Consider the following 19,498-nt stretch of genomic DNA (forward strand, 5'->3'; position numbering starts at 1 on the left):
CACCAGTGCTGGTTACCCTGGGGTTACACAGCTATATGTTTGCACCGGACGATTGTGGTGGCCCGAGCTGTTTCTGTACGACCACCACATGATGGAACTAAATGAATTCCCTGCGTAGACCGTTTTTGCCACGGGACCACTTTCTTTGCCTAGCCCAGAAAAAGCAAAAGAAACTTGCTAAAAAGGCTTCAAAAAACTCCATTCCTTCCGGCTAGATATGGGACAAATTAGCCGTGAAACCGCCTTTCAGGCACATTTCTTTCCTTCCAATGTGGCGTTTTCGACGGGATGTTGATTGGCGTGTTCTGACAGGTAAGGTGGAAAGGGAGGTCTGATCTAGCAGCTTTCGGACCTGTGCAGCACAGACATTGCATGGGCTAATGGTAGGTGATGCGAGGCATTGGCTCCATGTAGCCTCCTCACCTCCTTTCCTTCTCCCCTCCTCAATGGTGTGTTTCTCGTCACAAAGAGAACAGCGTAATTTTGGCGAGTCATTTTCTGCTCCAAGCCTCCTTCTAGCACTATTGAACTGGGAAGAGTCTAGAGCAATATTAGTGCGTTGTATTGATTGGCCAGGCGAAAGGACTAACTCAGATTACGTTCGGGCTAGACATTTGAGACCTTGGGGAAGTGGGGACCACCCTTGCGTGGGTGCAGTCAACTCGAGGCGATGATCCAGTCATTGAGTAGCTCAGATCAGCCGAGGGTTTTGCTAGTCCAAGGAAGAGAAAGCGTCGAGAGCTGGAACGAGCACTCATTCTCAGAGGCAGAGATAGTCCACGAATGGCGGTGGGAAGACGGAGAGGACGAGGCTCTGAAGGGCCGCGAGGGCACATGACCACCTCCGCACTTAATTAATTTCTCTCCAGCGCAACTTCCTTCTTTCACCCCCGCAATATCTGTCCATTCTTCCCATTTGTCCTTTCCTAACGACACCCCGGTCAACGGACCGTTTGCCCGACCATGGATTCTGGTCTCTTCCCAGATTGGATGGCGTCTGGTCTTCGATGCATAAAGGCTCGCATCCGGTCCAGTCGCTTGGTAGACTAAGGGTAATCCAGGTTGCTCGCCATTATGTCCGAACTTTGGTACCAGAGCCCCGCCGGCAGTTGGGATGAAGCCCTACCTGTCGGAAATGGACGCTTGGGCGCTATGGTTTACGGAAGGACAGATACAGAGCTATTACAACTCAACGAAGATTCGGTCTGGTACGGAGGACCCCAGAGCAGGACCCCGACTGACGCTCTTCGTCATCTGCCGCAATTGAGAGAATTGATCCGTAACGGTGACCACGAGGAAGCGGAAAAGCTGGTTCGTCTGGCCTTTTATTCACACCCTATCAGTCAGCGGCATTACGAGCCTCTCGGTACGCTCTTTCTGGAGTTTGGTCATAAGTGGGAGGATGTGGCTGAATATCGACGCTCCTTGGATCTTCGGAATGGCAAAACCCAGGTGCAATATGATTATAAGGGGGTCCAATTCGAACGGGAGATTCTCGCTAGTCATCCGGATGCTGTGATTGCGATCCGCATTCGAGCATCCGAAAGTACTGCGTTTGTTGTGCGCCTCAGTCGGATGAGCGAGCTTGAGTATGAGACCAATGAGTATCTGGATGATGTTAGCACTGATGGTCATCGCATTACCATGCACGCTACCCCTGGTGGACGAGACAGCAACAAAGCTTGCTGTGCTGTTAACATTCGCTGCAATGACCATGGTACTGTGACTAAGATCGGGAATAGCCTTCTGGTAAATTCTCGAGACGTCCTATTATTTGTTGCTGCGCAAACCACGTATCGATGTCAAGATGTCGATCATGCCGTGTATGCGGATCTCGCGGGCGCCATGAGGTTCTCCACCGCGAAAATATGGTCCCGGCATATAAATGACTATTTGTCTTTATATGGTCGCATGGAGTTGATTATGGGCCCAGATGCCAGCGACCTGCCTACGGATGAGAGACTCAAGTCTGCGCACGACCCGGGGCTGATAGCTCTCTATCACAATTACTGTCGCTATCTCTTAATATCTTGCAGTCGAGACGGGGAGAAACCACTTCCAGCAACACTGCAAGGCATCTGGAACCCGTCGTTCCACCCGCCATGGGGCTGCAAATATACTCTGAACATAAATTTGCAGATGAATTACTGGCCCGCGCAGATGAGTAACCTCGCGGAGTGTGAGATGCCGTTGTTTCATCTTTTGCAGCGAATCGCGGAGGCCGGGAAAGAGACCGCGCAGAGGATGTACGGCTGTAGAGGCTGGACTGTACATCATTGTACCGACATCTGGGCCGATACCGCTCCGGTGGACAAATGGCTGCCAGCAACCCTTTGGCCCTTGGGAGGTGCTTGGCTATGTACCCATATCTGGGAGAATTTCCGATTCAATGGCAATAAAACGTTTTTGCGACAGATGTTTCCAGTTCTACGGGGATGCGTAGAGTTCCTTTTGGATTTTCTAATCGAGGACATCTCTGGAAGTTATCTCATCACCAATCCCTCCGTGTCCCCGGAAAACTCGTTCTACGATGCCCACGGGTCCCCGGGGGTTTTGTGCGAAGGATCCACCATCGACATCCAGCTCGTCAATGCAGTACTGGACGACTTTGTGAAATCTATCGAGGTCCTAGGTATTGACGATACTTTGCTTCCAGCTGTTCGCAATACGCAAAAACGACTACCTCCTATGCGCATCGGATGTTTTGGACAGCTACAGGAATGGAACACTGACTTTGCCGAAGTCGAACCAGGCCATCGCCACGTCTCCCATCTCTGGGCCTTGTATCCTGGCGACAGAATCCTACCGGAGAAGACACCTGACCTTGCCGAAGCGTGTTCCAAGACTCTCCAGCGAAGAGAAACCAGCGGTGGGGGTCATACGGGTTGGAGCCGGGCATGGTTGATCAATCTGCATGCACGGCTGCGAGCAGCCGAAAACTGTGCGCAGCATCTAGACCGTCTATTGGCACAGTCCACGTTGCCCAACCTGCTGGACACCCATCCACCGTTCCAAATCGACGGTAACTTTGGCGCTGGCGCAGGGATCCTAGAGATGCTCATCCAATCCCATGAGGAGGGTATTATTCGGCTTCTCCCTGCATGTCCTTCCAGTTGGAGGACCGGATCTCTTCAGGGTGTGCGAGCCAGAGGTGGATTCGAATTGGCGTTCGACTGGAAAGACGGCATGATCCAGGGCTCGGTTGTGGTTCGCTCACTCCTGGGACACAGGACTGTCCTCTATTTCCCCAACGATGGGGCGCGTGTAGAAGTCCAAGGCGAAGGCGTTCATTTAATCAAGGCGCCTAATTAATTAGACCACAATTCAATACACATCGGCAAAATTCCGTCGACTATACCCCTAGGGATTCCATCCTTGTCTGGGCGAAAGCACCGCCTACCCCGCTGGATAATAAATTCCAGTCAATTTAACCGGATGATATTAGCCCACGATGTCACTCGATCTCTCGCCCCTCATCCTAGATGCGGGGGAAATCTGGCTTTTTCGCTGCTATGCTCCCTTTCTTTCTTTCTTTTTTTTTATTTTTCTCTCTTCGTTTTCTCGCTCTCTTCGTTCGATATTGATAAACTATACACTGTTCACTAGACTCAGGTCGTCTAGCAGAGGATACCAAACGGCGCTAAGATGGACCTCGTTGCCGTTCAAGATGTCAAAGGCGCCCTCCGAAGGGACTTCTTCCACGGTTACGCCACGGCGGCGGCGCAGATCGAAGGCGCCTGGAACAAAGATGGCAAAGGCCAATCAATCTGGGACACTTTCAGCCACACCCCGGGAAAGGTCAAGGACGGAAGTACGGCCGACGACACGGTGCGATCCTATGATCTGTACAAAGAGGACGTGGGTCTGATGAAATCGTACGGCGTCAATGCCTATCGATTCTCCCTGTCTTGGTCGAGAATCATTCCCCTCGGTGGGAAAGACGACCCCATCAACGAAAAGGGCATCCAGTTCTACTCCGATCTAATTGACGAGCTTCTCAAACATGACATCACCCCGTTCGTCACGCTGTTTCATTGGGATACGCCGCAGGCCCTGGAGGACCGGTACGGTGGCATGCTAGACCAGGAGAAATTTATTCCGGACTTTGTGAACTACGCACGGGTCTGTTTCGAGCACCTCGGATCGAGAGTGAAGCACTGGATCACCTTCAATGAACCGGGCGTTTATACCCTGGCAGGGTATGCGGCCGGCGTGCATGCGCCTGCTCGCTCGTCCTTCCGTGACCGCAACGCAGAGGGCGACTCGTCCACCGAGCCGTTTATCGTCGCTCATACGGAGCTCGTCACGCACGGCCACGTCTCGCGCCTCTACAAACAGGTGTTCCAGCCCGAGCAGAAGGGGACCATCGGCATCACGCTCCACGGGAACTGGTCCGAGCCGTGGGATGCAGAAGACCCGCTCGATCAAGAAGCGGCCGAGCGCGCTCGCGAGTTCGAGATCGCTTGGTTCGCCGATCCTCTCTACAAAACAGGCGATTACCCAGCCTCCATGCGCGCGCAGCTAGGGGACCGTCTTCCCAAGTTCACGGCGGAGGAGTCCCAGCTCGTGCTCGGCAGCTCCGAGTTCTACGGCATGAACACCTACACATCCTTCTTCGTGAAGCACAAAACCACTCCTGCAGACATCAACGACCACAAGGGCAACGTCGAGATCTTTGACGAGAACAAACAGGGCGTTCCGCGAGGCGAAGAGTCTGATACCGAGTGGCTGCGCTCGTCGCCGTGGGGATTCCGTAAGCTCCTCAATTGGATCTACTCGCGATACCAGATGCCAATCTATCTCACTGAGAACGGCACCACGGCGAAGGGGGAGACTGCGCCCACCCCGGAGGTGCTGAACGATGAGTTTCGAATCAGGTTCTTCGAGGGATATGTGGGCGAGCTGGCGCGCGCAGTCAAGAATGATGGCGTCGATATCCGATCATACTTTGCCTGGACATTTACTGATAATTGGGGTAAGTCGATATCTTGCAGAATTTGTAAATTAAGTTGCTGATCGCTTTTTGTGACAGAATGGGCTGCTGGCTTCAGTGACCGGTTTGGAAGCACTTTTGTTGATTTCGATTCCCCTGAGAAGACACGGTATCCGAAACAGTCAGCTTACTATCTTGACAAGCTCTTCAATCATCTTATTGCGAACACCTGAGAATTCAGCGGATTCTAGAATGCTTGGGATAGGGATCATTAGATAATTCGTTAGAAGCCTCCATGCTTTTCTTCGCTACGTCGTTCTGGCGGAATCCTGGACAGTAATTGCTTGAAGATTAAATGTTTCGAACCTAAACTAGTGGTCGTCTCGAAGCATTCTTAAGAGACTCATCGCAAAATCAAGTTAGGATAGCTTCATCCATGATCCAGTGAGGATCATAGGTTAGTTCAGATAATGAAGACAGGAAATTTGGACAGCGGTTTTTGTTAATGTTAGCATAAATTAAAAGTTAGGGGGAAGTTTTTAAACAAAAGAAAAGATAAGTATTGATTTTTGTACTCTCACAAATTGACAAACGAAATGTGTATAAGCGCGCATGTAGCTCTTAGAAAAGAGAATCAATCTGTTATATAGCCAACGCAAACAAACACAAACAAATGAAACATATATAGGCTTTTTGCACTCTGACAAGGTGACAAATGAGATGTGTATTTAAACGGGCATATAAAACACAGAAAAGCATTGAAATCTGTTGTATAACCAACATAAAATAGCACAAACAAATGAAAGATACATAGAGCTTTTGGACTCTGACAGTTGACAAATGAGATGTGTATATATAAACGCTTATATAAATCACAGAAAAATCAGATTGATCTGCTTTTTAATAAACGTGAACAAACACAAACAAATGACACACACATATAAGACTCAGACAACAAGCGTATAAATCACAGAAATAAAAGTGATCTGACATATAAGAGAGGATAAGGAAGAACATAGGAAAGGCTCTGTATATATATTCCAACGTTCTAGCATTCAGTCAGAATGCACTCTCCCTTCTCATACTGCCGATCATATCTTTTGTTGGACTGCCAGTGCGAGTAACTTGTGACGATAGACACCTTCATAGTTGTTATCAACATGATGATGGATTAACCTAGCGGGTCTCTTTGCGCTCTAATTCCAAGCAAACCCTCCGGCATTGAAGAACAGACCCGCCAGATCAGTCCAGATCTAGATCTTTGGAAATGAAGTATACACACACAGATAAACAGCACGTATTCTTCGCATGTACATAGCACGACATCAAATTGTATCGGATGATCGCTCAAAACGCCCCCATAATGTGCAGGGAAAGACAATGTCAATCCTGTAGTTTACAGCCCCAAAGCCTTTTCCATATGCCTTGAGCACTAATATGCTCACCCATATCAGTTTCAAAGCATTGAAAAAAAGGCATCGCCTCTTCCACAAAGCTCCTTGGGTAGAAATGTGTCTTCGCCTCTCTTGTACCTTCTAGGAGACCAGTTGGAGCTTTCCGGTCAGCGATCCAAGTAAGGGAGCAAAAAGGATGAGGCTGTAAACAGACAAGGAAAGAGCACTCACTCCCTCACACACCCACTAATTGATCCACCGAGGAATATGGCTGGAATGACCAGTGCCATTCCCACCATGCGGTCTCCCAGGAGGATCCGGCGCAAATCTCACATGACATCCAGAGGAGGGCCGCGGCCAGGCAGGGGCAACATAACCTGAGGAAAGACCCGGCAAGGTCGGGCTCGGGAGCCGGGTCGCAGGCATAGAAGCACGAATGGTTTGGGCAAGTTGTCCGCCCCGATACATCGCTCTTGTATTCCCTGGATTCGAGGGCAGCAGGATCCCACGCGGGACGTTGACTGCTGGGGGATAGGGATCTTGAGATCGCGATGAAAGAGAGCCGAATTCGCGCCTGTACATGACCCATGGGTCTTCATGGAACATGCAAGGGTCGTTTTCGGCGACCACACCGCGCAGCACGAGCAGACGACCCATGTGGCGCTCGAATGTGACGAGGTCGTTGCCGTAGGGCCGGTGCGCGACCCCGTGGTGATCTGTGTGTCGCATGTAGATGGCTTGTAAAGCGTTGAGGGTCGAGGAGATTTCGTTGGTGGCTCGCGCCATGGCTGTCGCTTTCTCACTTTTTTTTTCTTGGCTGGTAGCAACAGAAGAGATGGGTTATAAGGCGGAGAAGGGGAGGGAGGTAGCGGGGAGATGAGTAGAAGAGGCGGTTGGGGCTGTGGCAGTCGACAAATCCATTCACTTGATACTGGCTGGCTTTTGGTTATCTCTGCATAAAAATGAGCAGGCGAGCTCTTATACTAGGGGTAATTATAGACGTTTGCGATAGATGCCGTTGAGTTGAAGGAATTTCCCTCGAGAGTGGAAAGGAACGTTGTCTTTGGCCCAGTGTTAGAGGTCAAAGAAAACAAGAGATATACAGATTGGATGAATTGAGATAGTGGAGGATCACTTCTGGCATTGTATGTTGATTGTTGATGTTGGCGTTGTTGACAATGTTGACGATGTTGATGTCTTTCGTGCTCTTCTATACTCACTTATCACGATCGGCTGGACTTCCCTTTTCGGCCACCACTTCCCGGCTACCAGAACTGTTTCCCCTCTTTCTGGTCTCTTTTCTCCTTTGACCCTCGCCGATCCTTTTCTCGACTAATTACTTCTCGTTCATCTCATTTTGACTCACTTGCATCATCTATCGTCATCCAATAACACAATAAACTCCCCATCCTACCTTTTGACTCCTACTAGGCGCCATCATTATGCATCTCACAAACCAGGATATTCCAAAGCTTGTTCTAAGAGGGACCCCTCGAGAGGTACTTTCTCTACCCTTCACACCTCTGATCTATCTCACGTACTGAATGAGTGGCCAGATTGGGCTCCAGCATGGCCGTGAGCTCCGCCAACAAATCCACAGTCAGCTGGCCGTTTACGAGGAGATGTTCAAGCACACAGCTAATATGTCCTGGGATTCGGTCCGAGAGCTGGCTCAGGAGTTTCGCACAGCCTCGGAGCAAAACACTCCTGCAGTCTATGCCGAAATGCAGGGAATTGCGGACGCTTCCGGTCGGGATATCCTGGATATCGTAGCGTTGAACTGTCGCAGCGAGATTGCTATGGGCTGTTTCTCCGACGGGTGCACGAGCCTTTCGTGGAAGAAGAGGGATGATGCTCGCATTCTGGCGCAAAACTGGGATTGGACCAACCTGGTGGGGGAGAATCTGGCCTTGGTGTCTATCGAACAAGTCGGCAAGCCGAGGATTCATATGGTTACCGAGGTAAATGATCTACGAAGAAAGGAGGCTTCCGAGAGAATGTTCTCTATATTCACTAACTGATTACGATCAGGCCGGTATCATAGGGAAGATCGGATTCAATAGTGCCGGCGTCGGCGTCTGTCTCAACGCTATCAAGGCTCATCCCTGCATCAGCTCCAAGGTGCCCATCCATGTGGCGCTCCGTCTCTGCCTGGAGAGTCAATCGGTGGAAGAAGCTGTGCAAGCTATCGGGTCTCTTGGAGGAATAGCCTGCAGTGCACACATCTTGGTCGCTGACAGCGCCACGTCCCTAGGCTTGGAACTTTCACCGCTTGGGGACGTGCATCTGAAAGAAAATGAACATGGGATCATCACCCACACCAATCACTTCCTTGAGAATGGCCATGTAGTCGAGCCGGCATGGATACCGAGCTCGCCCTACCGACTGGACCGCATTAATCAACTGACAAACGAACTGGTTGGAAGTGGGCTCCACGGAGACAGCATCACGCCCGCTCTGCTGCGAGAGACCATATTCTCGGACACTTGCAATTCGCCATATTCTATCAGCCTTCGTCAAGGGGACCCGAACCGTCACTGGACGGTCCGGAGTATTACCCTGTTCAATATAGTTATGAATTTGGACGCCCGTTGCCCGGAGGCAGAACTTGTCATCGGCCAACCGGGAACTGGCACGGAAAGCTCCGTTATCAAAATCCCTTGGGAATAAAGGCAGACGTTCATCGATGTGGAAATATCCCGTCATTTCCGATATCTACAGAGATTTGTTGGAGAAGTCCAGAGCACGAACAAAGAAATTAATACTTATTGACGAATAACAAAGGCCAGCCATGATTTTCAACGGGGGTAAACATGTCAAATGTAGATTTAGATGGAATTTCCGGGGTAACTCACACAAACAAGGCCATGGACAAAGGGAACCAAACCTGAGAGGATCAGGAAAATGTCTTTGTTCTCAGCAGTATATTAACCCCCCAAGCTAAGCATCATCAGCTGTGGATTTTCCCATCCTATCTCCAAATATATACAAACTGAGTCATCTATATACAAACCCAGCGTCTATATACAACCCCGCATCCTTATCCAGTTCAAAAAGACCTTCTCGAACTGCTGCCACGAAAAGCCTACAAATCATTCAAGTGATCCCTGGGCAGATCAGAAAAATTGGAAATGTCTACCACCGCCGTCGAAACCATAATGTCGGAGGTCCAACTCACGATCGAGACGTCGGTCGATGTCGATCGCTCTCCAACCGAGGAGGAGAGCTTCTCTTCTGACGAAAGCGACGCCAGCTCCGACGAGGGCGAGGGCAGCTACGAGTCCGACAACGAGCTCGAGAAGGTGCGATGCCACGGATGCGGGGAGTGGTACCTCGTTAACTTATACAGGCCAAGGCGCCGATGCGCAAGTTGTTCTCTGAGGACCTATGTCTGCAAAAAGTGCTTGAATTGAGTTCTTTACTACTGCTATATACTATACAACTGCCAAATGTTTTGCTGTCAATGGTTATAGAGCGAGAAGCGAAGAATTTTTATATATACTGGTGAAGTTTGAAGTTTCGTGTTTGGACAATACATCATAACGTTGCATTCCACAATAATATCCATGTCATCCATGTCATCCATGAGTAATCCCAGTAGGACGGAGTAGCGGTCATTGTAGATAACGGTGTGGATCCTGTAGAATTGTACTCCATCTTTGACTGGTAGACTTCCCCGCGGGTACTCCGAAAGGAGACTAGGGCGATTGCCAATCAAGAATCGGGAAGACGTCATTCGCTCTTCTCTTCTTCTTCTTCTTCTTCTTCTTCTTCTTCTTCTTCTTCTCTCTCTCTCCCTCTCTCTTTCCTTCTTGCATCCCTCTCTGTTCATTGATCCTCATCACAATGGCTTCAGCAACGGGAATTCCGCAGGACCACCCTCAGACCGTCGAGTCACGAGAGGACGAGCCCCTCCTGGGAGGACCTGGCCAGGTCGTCCAGAAAGAGTCCGACTACATCTTCTATAACCTGTTCACGGGTAAGTTGGTCTTGTACTCACAGCTGTGTAACCAATTGTCTGACGATTCGTGGTATAGGAACGGCCACGGTGGCTCAATTTGGCATCTGGATTGTAGGTCTTCCATGAACCTCTGCCAGATCGCATCACTGACTATCCATCATTAGCTGACCATCTTAATTTGGTCCGGCATTTTCAATCATGAATTGATTTTGTTCTCTGCTCATCCGGTCAGTTTAATCACTTTCAACTCATTTTTTTGTGTGTAAATACATTATGAACTAACCGATTCTCAGCTCCTCAATTCGTCTGCTCTCCTTTTGCAAGTCCAAGCAGCTCTGATTCTCCAGCCCACCGCAACCCCACAGCAGAAGCTCCAGGGAACACGCGTTCATTACATTCTCCAATCTCTGAGTCTAGCTGCATTTCTTTCCGCCTTCGTCGTCATCGAAGTTAACAAGGGCAACCATGCGCGCTTCACCTCGCCCCACGGCGTGATGGGCTTAATCACCTACTTGCTCATCATCCTGCAGGCGCTCGGTGGTGTCGTCCAGTACTTCCTCCCCGGTCTGGTCCTGGGAGGTGCCAACCGCGGCAAGCGTTTTTACAAGTATCACCGTGCATCCGGATATGTGCTGCTGCTACTGGAATTGGCGACCATTTCTGCGGCTACGCGAACTACCTTCAATCTGACCGTGTTGGCTATTCCTCTGTGGGCTGTTCTGTTGGCTGCCGTGGTGATTGTTGCGGGCGTTGGAGCCAGGGTTAAGAAGCATAAGCTGGGACTATAAAATGAGAATGCGATGCTTGGCAGAATGTTTCTTTTTGGACCTGATTGATGACTTTTTGACGGCAACGATGATTACATGATTTTTTGGTTAGAAGATAAGGCTAGCAGGGAAACTGATAATGACAGCAATGACAATAATATAATGGCTGGTAGTTAGAGACAGAATAATGCATCGCAACTCTCTTTTATAGTTCGTGGGCCAGATAAGCCTCCCAGAGCCCCAGTGATCGTCTGGACCGCCCGTGGTTGCGACTTGCGAGTGACGCCTGAGGCATCCGAACGGGTGGCTTCAATTCCGTTTCTTTTCCGTCGAACCACCCGCTTCCGTTCGCTTTCTCTCGCTCTTCTCTTGCCCTCTCCCATACCATCCCTCCCTCAATGGCGTCCGCTCGGACACCCTATGTCTGCCTCAACTGCAGGTTGACGGGTCCTCTTCTTCGCCGGCCCTTTTCCGTCTCTGCCCGTCGCCGCGATACTCTTCGACCCGCGACCGCTCCGAAGCCCACTCCCGACGTCAAGCACATTCGCCAGAATGCCGAGCTTTACTCTAAGAATTCCGTCGAACGGAACTATCCCTCGCATGCGGATTTTCCCTTCCAGATCCAGCGACTGTCTGAGGAGACTCGCCAGCTAGATAATGACCTCAAAACACCCCGATCCCGCGTCAAGCAGCTCGAGAAGGCCATTGCGCAACTCGCGCGTCAGGAAGGGAAAACCGATGACAACGAGAAAGAACTGGCGGCTCTCCGGTCAGAGGCTCAGCAACTGAAAGACCAGTCACAGGCCATGACCACTCGCAAAACCGCCTGCTCCGACGAAATCAATCGCTTGGCTTTATCCCTCCCCAACCTCTCCTCCGCTGACACCCCCGTCGGCCACGATGCTCAACTCGTCGAGTACATCAACTTCGACCCTCAATCGCCGCCGTCGTGGGTCACCCACCCAAACCCCAGCACTCGCTCGCACGTCGCTATCGGTACCTCCCTCGGCCTCCTCGACTTCACCAGCTCCGCCACCACCACCGGCTGGGGCTGGTACTTCCTCACCAACGAGGGTGCGCTGCTCGAACAGGCCCTGATTCAATACGCCCTCAGCGTCGCCCGCGCGCACGGCTGGAAGCCCGTCTCCCCACCCTCCATCGTCTACTCCTACATCGCCGAGGCCTGCGGCTTCCAGCCGCGCGACCAACACAACGAGCAACAGATCTGGTCCATCGCGCAGTCCGGCAAGGACAAATCGAAACCCACGCGCTCCCTCGCTGCTACCGCCGAAATCCCGCTCGCCGCCATGTACGCCGGCCGCGATATCGACGCCGCCGACCTTCCCGTCAAACTCGTCGGTCCTAGCCGCTGCTACCGCGCCGAGGCCGGCTCCCGCGGCGTGGACACGAAGGGTTTGTACCGCGTGCACGAATTCACCAAAGTCGAAATGTTCGGCTGGGCCGATACCTCGTCTTCGTCTCCCTCCACCACCCCTACCTCAGACGACCTCTTCCACGAGCTCCTCGCCATCCAAACCCAAATCCTCACCTCCCTCGGTCTCCCCTGCCGCGTCCTCGAAATGCCCACCACCGACCTCGGCGCCAGCGCCAGCCGCAAACGCGACATCGAAGCCCTCTTCCCGTCCCGTCTGCGCGCCTCGCCGTCGGATCCCGCCTCCGCGCTCGAATCCGCCTGGGGCGAGGTCACCTCCGCGTCTATCTGCACGGACTACCAGAGCCGACGACTCGGGACGCGCGCCCGCGGCGGTAAAGTCAAGGAGTCGCGGTTCCCGCATACGGTGAATGGCACGGCCATGGCGGTGCCGAGGGTGTTGGCTGCTATCTTGGAGAATGGGTGGGATGAGGAGCGTAAGGTTGTGGTTGTGCCGGAGATGTTGAGGAATTATATGGGTGGGTTGGAGGTGATTGGGGAGCAGAAGTAAGGTAGGGGGCAGAGAAGGAACCATATAATATCATTACATACGTAGGGAGAGGCTGGATGCTCCACTCTACGATTTGAATATGTGCACTTAGATCTTGTTGGAATATTTGTATACTAGGTACTTTCTCACTTCACTTCTAAACTATAACATAGATTGATCCATCATATAGTTAGCACACGGTAGCTGAATGGGTTTTAACCAATTGATCAGAAATGGATGAAAATAATATTGTACTTTCGCGCAAAGACCAGATTGAGCCCATCATCATTCATTCATTGTCTCGATTGATTGGAAATGTACAAGATAGTCTACCTTAGAGAGATAAAGAGAGAGCGCGCACCCGACCTGGAGTTCGTACAGTAGAGTAGAATAGAATGAAGAAACTGAATTGATTGGAAGAAGTTCACCCCCCAAAGAAGAGGATAAGAAATAAGAAACACCAAACACAGAAAAGGTGAGGTAGTAAGTAGGATCGTAAATTCATAACACGTGATAAGGTAGTAAAAAGGACGTCAGATCGTAAAACAATCGTGTATCAAAGATCACATCATAGGAGGGGACCGAAAATAGGCATGTCTTCTGCTCGCAGCAGAGATAGGCAAATAGTACTTCGTCAACATTGAAAACGTCAAAGATCAAACATATAAGAGGAATTGACCAGAGGGGAGATGAAGGAAAGAAGATAGAGAAAAAGGAAGTAAATCGTCAGTGGGTATCGACAGTTCGTAAAGAAAACAAAATTGGACTCGTAAAAATCTTGGCCTCGTCGGTATCGTTGTATCAAGGTTTTCATTCCCATGGGACATCGGCGTTCTCGACTTTAATGCACGTCAGGTAAGGAAATCCCGCGTCGCTCATTTCAGCACTCTTCAGATCCAGCTCGAGGAAATTTCGCATGAGAGGCTTCACAATCTCACGAGCTAATCGTTTGATCTCGTCCATCTTGCGCTCAAAGCGTTTCAAGACGTCCCGGGAGTACAACGACTCTGTAGACGGGGTTGGGTGGACTTTAAGGAATTTCTTGAGTTCTTCATGCTTTAGATAAGCTTGGGAGGACGAGGAGCCGATCAGGCGGTACACCTGCGCCGAGGACATTGGGGGAGTGGATGCGGAAGATTTCGAAGGGCCTGACGAGGAGTCTTGGCCGCGATGATGTCCGGTCGGTTGCGACGAGCGACTTGGATGGCTGCTGGGGTTCGAGGAATTGTTCTTGAGGATCGGCGCTGGAGGTGGCGTTGTGCTGTCCACCAGCCATTGTCGAAATAGAGAGATCGCGAGCCAGTCGAGGTACGCATTCGTGGGACTAACTCTTTCGCCACGAGATGTGGTAAGGGAGAGTCGCAGCAGCTTAGAGTCAACGCGCGCTTTCATAAACTCGAGATCCTCCACCTTGTCCTCGATGATGTCCAGCACGGTGTCCGGGAGGGGCGAGTACGGGCCGTTGCGCAAATGGGGCAGTCCCACCGGCCATTGTCCGACAACGTGGATCAGGGCTTCCGAGTAGATGACCCGGCTTCGCGCCAGGAATCCCAATTTAAGGTAACTCGGTGGATATTTGGCGATTTGCTTGAACAGCCGGGAGCCAAAGCCCAATAGATGGTGGTCGACTCGCGGTCCAGTGACTGGCAGCGCGTCATACATATCAGCTAATGCCAACAGTGCCCTACACTCGGCGTACGCGGTCGCGATGTTCACGCTATTGAGCTGCGGGGGATAGTTGTAAAATAAACGAAACAGATTATCATAATCGCGGACGATGGGATCCATCGGCGCGTTCGCCGCTGTCCCCCGGTGAGGCAAGTTGACCACCGACTGCATCCCCGCCAGATTTGCCATGGAGCGAACGAAACCCGCATGGGCACTCGATGGTTTGGTCGTCGACGGAGGGTATTGACCCGCGTCATTCCCGAACGCGCTGGAAAAGCTAGGTGGCTAGTCACGGTCAGAATGTGAGATGTATCGAACAGGGGTTAAACCAGTGTGGATAGACACCAACCTTTTGAACCAAAATCGGTTCCTCGTCCTCCGCCTTGCCCTCCCAGTCTAGTTCATACCGCCATCTTCTCTTCTCGGGTGCCCACGGCGTTTGTCCCGCATCGGACTGGGCCAGGGTCGAGCCGTTAGAAAGGGAAGAGTTATCTTCGCTAATACGCGATAGCACGGCGGGATCCGGATTTGTTGGTCGCGCGACGGTTTGTCCTGACCATTCCTCGCGGGTGCTCGCTTCGAAAAACCCCGAGCATTGCGCCAATATCAACCGATGTAGAAGATACCGCTTCTCCTGGGCACCCGCACGAATCACGATCTCCACGTCGCCTGTGTGCGTGAAAATGGGAAAGTCGTTTTGAGGCTGGTGAGCGAGACCCCCATGATGAGAACGACTCGAGCGATGTCGCCGGCTGGAGTGAGAATGGCGCGACAGAGACGAGGGCGCGCTCGGCATGGGGATAGACCGATCGAGGATCTGAGCCTGGGAAACCATTTCGGGGCCGGTGACGGGATTCGTGACAATAGTGGGAGACTTCGTTGTCATGGTCAGGCGAGGCGCTGAGTAAATGCGCGGGGACAGGGCGCCAGGGTGAGTGCGGGTATGGAAGGCTTCATCCAAAAGATATGTGTTCCAGCGCACGTCGATGTGTATTGAGGTTTATTCGGTCGGTCAAAAAACAATGAAATGCAAGGAATGGATTGCACAAAGCCACCGAGCGCGCAGAACCACTGGCGGCTGAAACCCCGCGGCGATAGGCAAAATGCAGGCAAATCGACCGGCGTGGGTTGGGAGACGTGGGAGACCCTCCCAATCGAGGCGATAGGAGTCGACGGTCGAGGGGAGTTGTTTCAGATATCTTCGGAAAGAAAGGCGCACAGCAAACAGGGTCGAGAAAGCGAGCGAGAAGGAGGGAAAGGGAACAGAAGGCTGAAACCTGATATGATAGGACAGGATCCACTACTGGATGCAGCCAAGTCCAGGCGAACTAAGCCATTCTCCATAAACAAATAAACAAATCAAGAAGAGCCGGAATGGAGAAGCGATGAAAACCAGGGGGATGGGGTTCTAGAAGGAAGAAAAAACCACGAACTTGAGATCGAGATGAATGCTATCTTCAGTTATGGATGGAAGTGATCGTCTGTGGTCGAAGTCCAGTGCTTGTTTCGAGATGAAGATGGAAATCGAGATTCAACAGCGGAGACGAAAAGACATAAACGAATAGTGATGATCATAATTAGTCATCCGCTTGTGCACTGTGCACAACCCCGGCCATCACGTGTGGGACCCGATCGGGGCCCGCCCAAAGAAAAGAATCGGAGTCATTATTTTGCGCTTCCTTCAACTTCAACGTCATTCTTTCGGTCACTCCTTGTCCGGTCTCTCTCGACGTCTAGTTCTCCTTCTGGCGTCTTCCAGCCTACATCTGTCACCGCGAGTCATGCCTGGGTTCTACCGTCAAGCCCTCCGAACGTCCAATTGGTCTTGACCCGCACACCTCTCTCGTCAAGGATAATGGCCAGTGTCATGCTCGAAACCTTGTCGCGAGTTACAATTTGGCTGTTTCGGATTCGATTCCGATTTATCACGGTTGATCCCACAGACTAGAAGCCATGACCAAAGGCTGCTACACCTGCCGTCGCCGACGCATCATCTGCGACAATGGCCTCCCCACCTGTCGAAAGTGCCGGGATGCGGGGAAAGAATGTCTGGGGTATCAAAAACCCCTCGTCTGGGTCAAGGGAGGTGTGGCTAGTCGAGGAAAGATGATGGGTCGCAGCTTTGACGACGCCAATGCGAACCCCCCAGGCAACCAGAACGAGTCTACCAGCGCCCTGCCGAACAACGACCTGCCGACGTCGGAATCGCCTGCCATCACCACACCGACTCCCAACCGGACGGGACCTGAATCGATCCGGGATACATCGGATATTGCGCAGGTGGAAAAGAAGGAGAAGCGCATTATTCCGAAGAGGGCGAATTCTAGAATCAGCTCTCTCCCAGCGCCCAGAGCTCTGGTAGATCCGCTGTTCCAAGATCTGAGCCCTTTGACTAGATTCTATATCTCTCACTGTGAGTAGTGGCATACGACTATCCCATTGCGGATTGTTCTAACCTTGTTCTCGCAAAGTCAATCAGCATCTTGTCGGATATCTCGCACTGTATTCTCATGTGAACAACCCATTCCGTCAACTCACCCCCTTGGTCGGAGAATCCCCCGTTCTTGCCCACGCGCTGGCTGCGACGGGCGCATTACACTATGCAATCGTCGCGAATTATGATTTCTCACCTACGCCATGGTCTAACGGTGGCGCAGCGTTGACGGAGACTCGTCTGTCTCCAGAAGACGTTGAAAAGGCAGTGGTTAGTTCCATGTGCCGGCGACCAGCTTCAAAGACCTACGAGCACTTCCTTGGGTTCAAGCAACGCACCCTCCATCAATTATCGCAGGATCTACACGACCCTTCTAAACGCACAGACAATCGGACGTTGGCGACGATCATGATCCTTGCGCTTATGGATGCCATTGAGTCCGGGGATGGCGCCTGGAAATATCACCTCGAGGGTGCCAAACAATTGCTATTAAGTCGAAGTCAAGAGGATAACCCCCTTTCCAAACAAAGCATGACCGATTCGCTCGACACCTTCGCCATCGACGGTTGTCTCCTGTGAGTCACCTTCCCTGTTGTCATGCGACGATCATTGAGCTAACCTGCCCACCTTCAGGATCCAGCTTATGGGCTCTACCCTCGCCCGACCAGGCTCCCTCACAAAGCCCTTCTACTCCTCGGACATGGGCGCCGGCGTTCTCAAACGTCTCGAAGAAACCTCATGGGTCGGCTGCCCCGCCTACCTCCTCGAAGTCATCTTCATCGTCCACGCCGGCTGGTGCTCGGACCCTGAGAGCGACTCCACGGCCCATCACCCAACCCTGAACTTCCCGTCGGCCTTCCTCCCGAAAGACTCCAACCCGTTCCAATCCCCCGGTGCCCTCCTCCGACACATCCAAGCCTTCGACCCCGTCGCCTGGGCCCAAGCCATGCAAACCTGCCTCTACCTCCCCGACCAGACCATGCGCATCGCCCTGGCCAGCGTCTACCGCGCCGCCGTCTACCTCTACGCCAGCCGCGTGCTCTCCCGCCCTCGCGCCGGCGCCGCCATGTCCAACAGCTTCGGCCTGCCCCCAGACCACAGCGCCGTCGCTAATCGCCTCATCCGTGAGATCGCCCTGATCCCTGTCTCCGACCCGCACTTCAAATGCCTCATCTGGCCGTCCTTCATCGCCGGTGCCGAATGTCGCGATCCAGCCCAACGTCCCATCCTCCTTCAAACCCTCAGCACGCTTTACTACGACATCACGAGCGTCAACGTCCGCAACGCCGCCTGGGTCCTCAGTTTGATGTGGCGGAAACGGGACGCGAAAAGACAGGAGGCATCTTCGTCATCTGGCCAGTCCCCCTCCTCTTGTCCCTCTCCTGCTGCTTCTTCTTCTTCTTCCTCCCCTGTTTCTCCTATCTCGATGACGACCACGACAACGACAACGGCGACATTCACCCCGCCCGACACCTCTTCCGGATCCTCCACAATCACTGATACTACCTACGACGATGACGATTTCGACTGGATCCAGGAACTGGATAATTCGAGAATCGATTGGTTATTTATATAACGACTTTCTTCTCATCTTTTCCCATCACCACTACGTCTTATCTTACTAGTCACTTGAATAAACTGACCGGATGATGTTGAAATCCATGTACATGTATATAGTTATAAGTTATCTAATGAATAATAGCAAGCGATAAATACGAGTGAACCGATGAATAATGTCAACGCTATGTTCAAGAAAAAGCCAGATACCAATGCAACAGGAAAGGATAAGCACTGCGAGTAATGACGTATGTAGATGATGTTGTCTTTGCAAGATACGGCACTCCGTATGGCTTGACCATGACGAGACGGCGCATCTGATCAGAAAGAAAGCAAGCGTGACAACCAATCGAATGAATACAAAAGGCGAACAGGTGATATGTGAGAAGAAGAGGGATGATGAAGAAAACAATCGGGAGGAAGGAAAGATACCAATCGGTCAATCAATTCCCCCGAAGAGCAAGATAGCATTGTAGCAAAGTAGAAAAAAACACTATGTAACAAGAACGTAAATTGTACTGGAAGAGCAAAGGTAAAAAAACGAAGCACAAGGGGTGGTCAAGAAGACACGAAGAAATAAAGAGACGGGGAATCTGACGAGTTAAGAGGAAGAAGAGAAAGAGAAGAGAAGATACAAATCGGGGAATCAATTCCGCTCCTAATGAGAAACAAAAAAGAGGAAGAAAGAACAATGAAAGCCGCTCAGCGTGACAAATCGAATGGTATAATGACAAATGAAACCTGGAGCAGCAATAGCTTGATCAAGGCATGTCGAAGAGCCGGGGGTTTGGGGTATATAAACTATTCCTCGTGTCTGTAACTGCCGACCAAAGCGAAAACAAATCCGACAAGCTCTTGAGTC

At 51.5% G+C, this 19,498-nt stretch overlaps 10 protein-coding genes across 10 annotated transcripts; 8 read left to right on the forward strand and 2 right to left on the reverse strand.

Annotated features, from left to right (window-relative positions):
• The first annotated feature begins 890 nt into the window (after positions 1-890).
• On the forward strand, positions 891-3,422 carry LDX57_001832 (glycoside hydrolase family 95 protein). The gene has a single exon (XM_046083476.1). It carries the CDS (start codon positions 1,075-1,077, stop codon positions 3,310-3,312), a length of 2,238 nt encoding a protein of 745 aa, XP_045939433.1. The 5' UTR covers positions 891-1,074; the 3' UTR covers positions 3,313-3,422.
• Positions 3,423-3,589: 167 nt separating this feature from the next.
• Positions 3,590-5,482, forward strand: LDX57_001833 (glycoside hydrolase family 1 protein). The gene is made up of 2 exons (XM_046083477.1): positions 3,590-4,975; positions 5,033-5,482. Exons 1-2 carry the CDS (start codon positions 3,646-3,648, stop codon positions 5,164-5,166), a joined length of 1,464 nt encoding a protein of 487 aa, XP_045939434.1. The 5' UTR covers positions 3,590-3,645; the 3' UTR covers positions 5,167-5,482.
• Positions 5,483-6,573: 1,091 nt separating this feature from the next.
• LDX57_001834 (uncharacterized protein) lies at positions 6,574-7,113 on the reverse strand (the record flags this gene model as incomplete). Its single annotated transcript, XM_046083478.1, has 1 exon — positions 6,574-7,113. The coding sequence occupies one exon, from the start codon at positions 7,111-7,113 to the stop codon at positions 6,574-6,576; it is 540 nt and encodes a 179-aa protein (XP_045939435.1).
• Positions 7,114-7,603: 490 nt separating this feature from the next.
• On the forward strand, positions 7,604-9,191 carry LDX57_001835 (putative acyl-CoA:6-aminopenicillanic-acid-acyltransferase). The gene is made up of 2 exons (XM_046083479.1): positions 7,604-8,288; positions 8,359-9,191. The coding sequence occupies exons 1-2, from the start codon at positions 7,872-7,874 to the stop codon at positions 8,995-8,997; spliced, it is 1,056 nt and encodes a 351-aa protein (XP_045939436.1). The 5' UTR covers positions 7,604-7,871; the 3' UTR covers positions 8,998-9,191.
• Positions 9,192-9,458: 267 nt separating this feature from the next.
• On the forward strand, positions 9,459-9,835 carry LDX57_001836 (uncharacterized protein; the record flags this gene model as incomplete). The annotated part of the gene is made up of 2 exons (XM_046083480.1): positions 9,459-9,629; positions 9,677-9,835. 2 exons carry the CDS (start codon positions 9,459-9,461, stop codon positions 9,833-9,835), a joined length of 330 nt encoding a protein of 109 aa, XP_045939437.1.
• Positions 9,836-10,173: 338 nt separating this feature from the next.
• DIA4_1 (cytochrome b561 domain-containing protein) lies at positions 10,174-11,076 on the forward strand (the record flags this gene model as incomplete). Its single annotated transcript, XM_046083481.1, has 4 exons — positions 10,174-10,306; positions 10,365-10,399; positions 10,453-10,515; positions 10,582-11,076. 4 exons carry the CDS (start codon positions 10,174-10,176, stop codon positions 11,074-11,076), a joined length of 726 nt encoding a protein of 241 aa, XP_045939438.1.
• A 377-nt stretch (positions 11,077-11,453) lies between these two features.
• Positions 11,454-12,998, forward strand: DIA4_2 (putative serine--tRNA ligase DIA4; the record flags this gene model as incomplete). Its single annotated transcript, XM_046083482.1, has 1 exon — positions 11,454-12,998. One exon carries the CDS (start codon positions 11,454-11,456, stop codon positions 12,996-12,998), a length of 1,545 nt encoding a protein of 514 aa, XP_045939439.1.
• A 789-nt stretch (positions 12,999-13,787) lies between these two features.
• LDX57_001839 (BTB/POZ domain-containing protein) lies at positions 13,788-15,531 on the reverse strand (the record flags this gene model as incomplete). The annotated part of the gene is made up of 2 exons (XM_046083483.1): positions 13,788-14,930; positions 14,995-15,531. 2 exons carry the CDS (start codon positions 15,529-15,531, stop codon positions 13,788-13,790), a joined length of 1,680 nt encoding a protein of 559 aa, XP_045939440.1.
• A 1,067-nt stretch (positions 15,532-16,598) lies between these two features.
• On the forward strand, positions 16,599-17,066 carry LDX57_001840 (Zn(II)2Cys6 transcription factor domain-containing protein; the record flags this gene model as incomplete). Its single annotated transcript, XM_046083484.1, has 1 exon — positions 16,599-17,066. One exon carries the CDS (start codon positions 16,599-16,601, stop codon positions 17,064-17,066), a length of 468 nt encoding a protein of 155 aa, XP_045939441.1.
• A 292-nt stretch (positions 17,067-17,358) lies between these two features.
• Positions 17,359-18,655, forward strand: LDX57_001841 (uncharacterized protein; the record flags this gene model as incomplete). Its single annotated transcript, XM_046083485.1, has 2 exons — positions 17,359-17,654; positions 17,713-18,655. 2 exons carry the CDS (start codon positions 17,359-17,361, stop codon positions 18,653-18,655), a joined length of 1,239 nt encoding a protein of 412 aa, XP_045939442.1.
• Between the last annotated feature and the right edge of the window lie 843 nt (positions 18,656-19,498).

Source organism: Aspergillus melleus, assembly GCF_016097325.1.
Source record: "Aspergillus melleus strain CBS 546.65 chromosome Unknown contig1, whole genome shotgun sequence".
Taxonomy (NCBI): domain Eukaryota; kingdom Fungi; phylum Ascomycota; class Eurotiomycetes; order Eurotiales; family Aspergillaceae; genus Aspergillus; species Aspergillus melleus.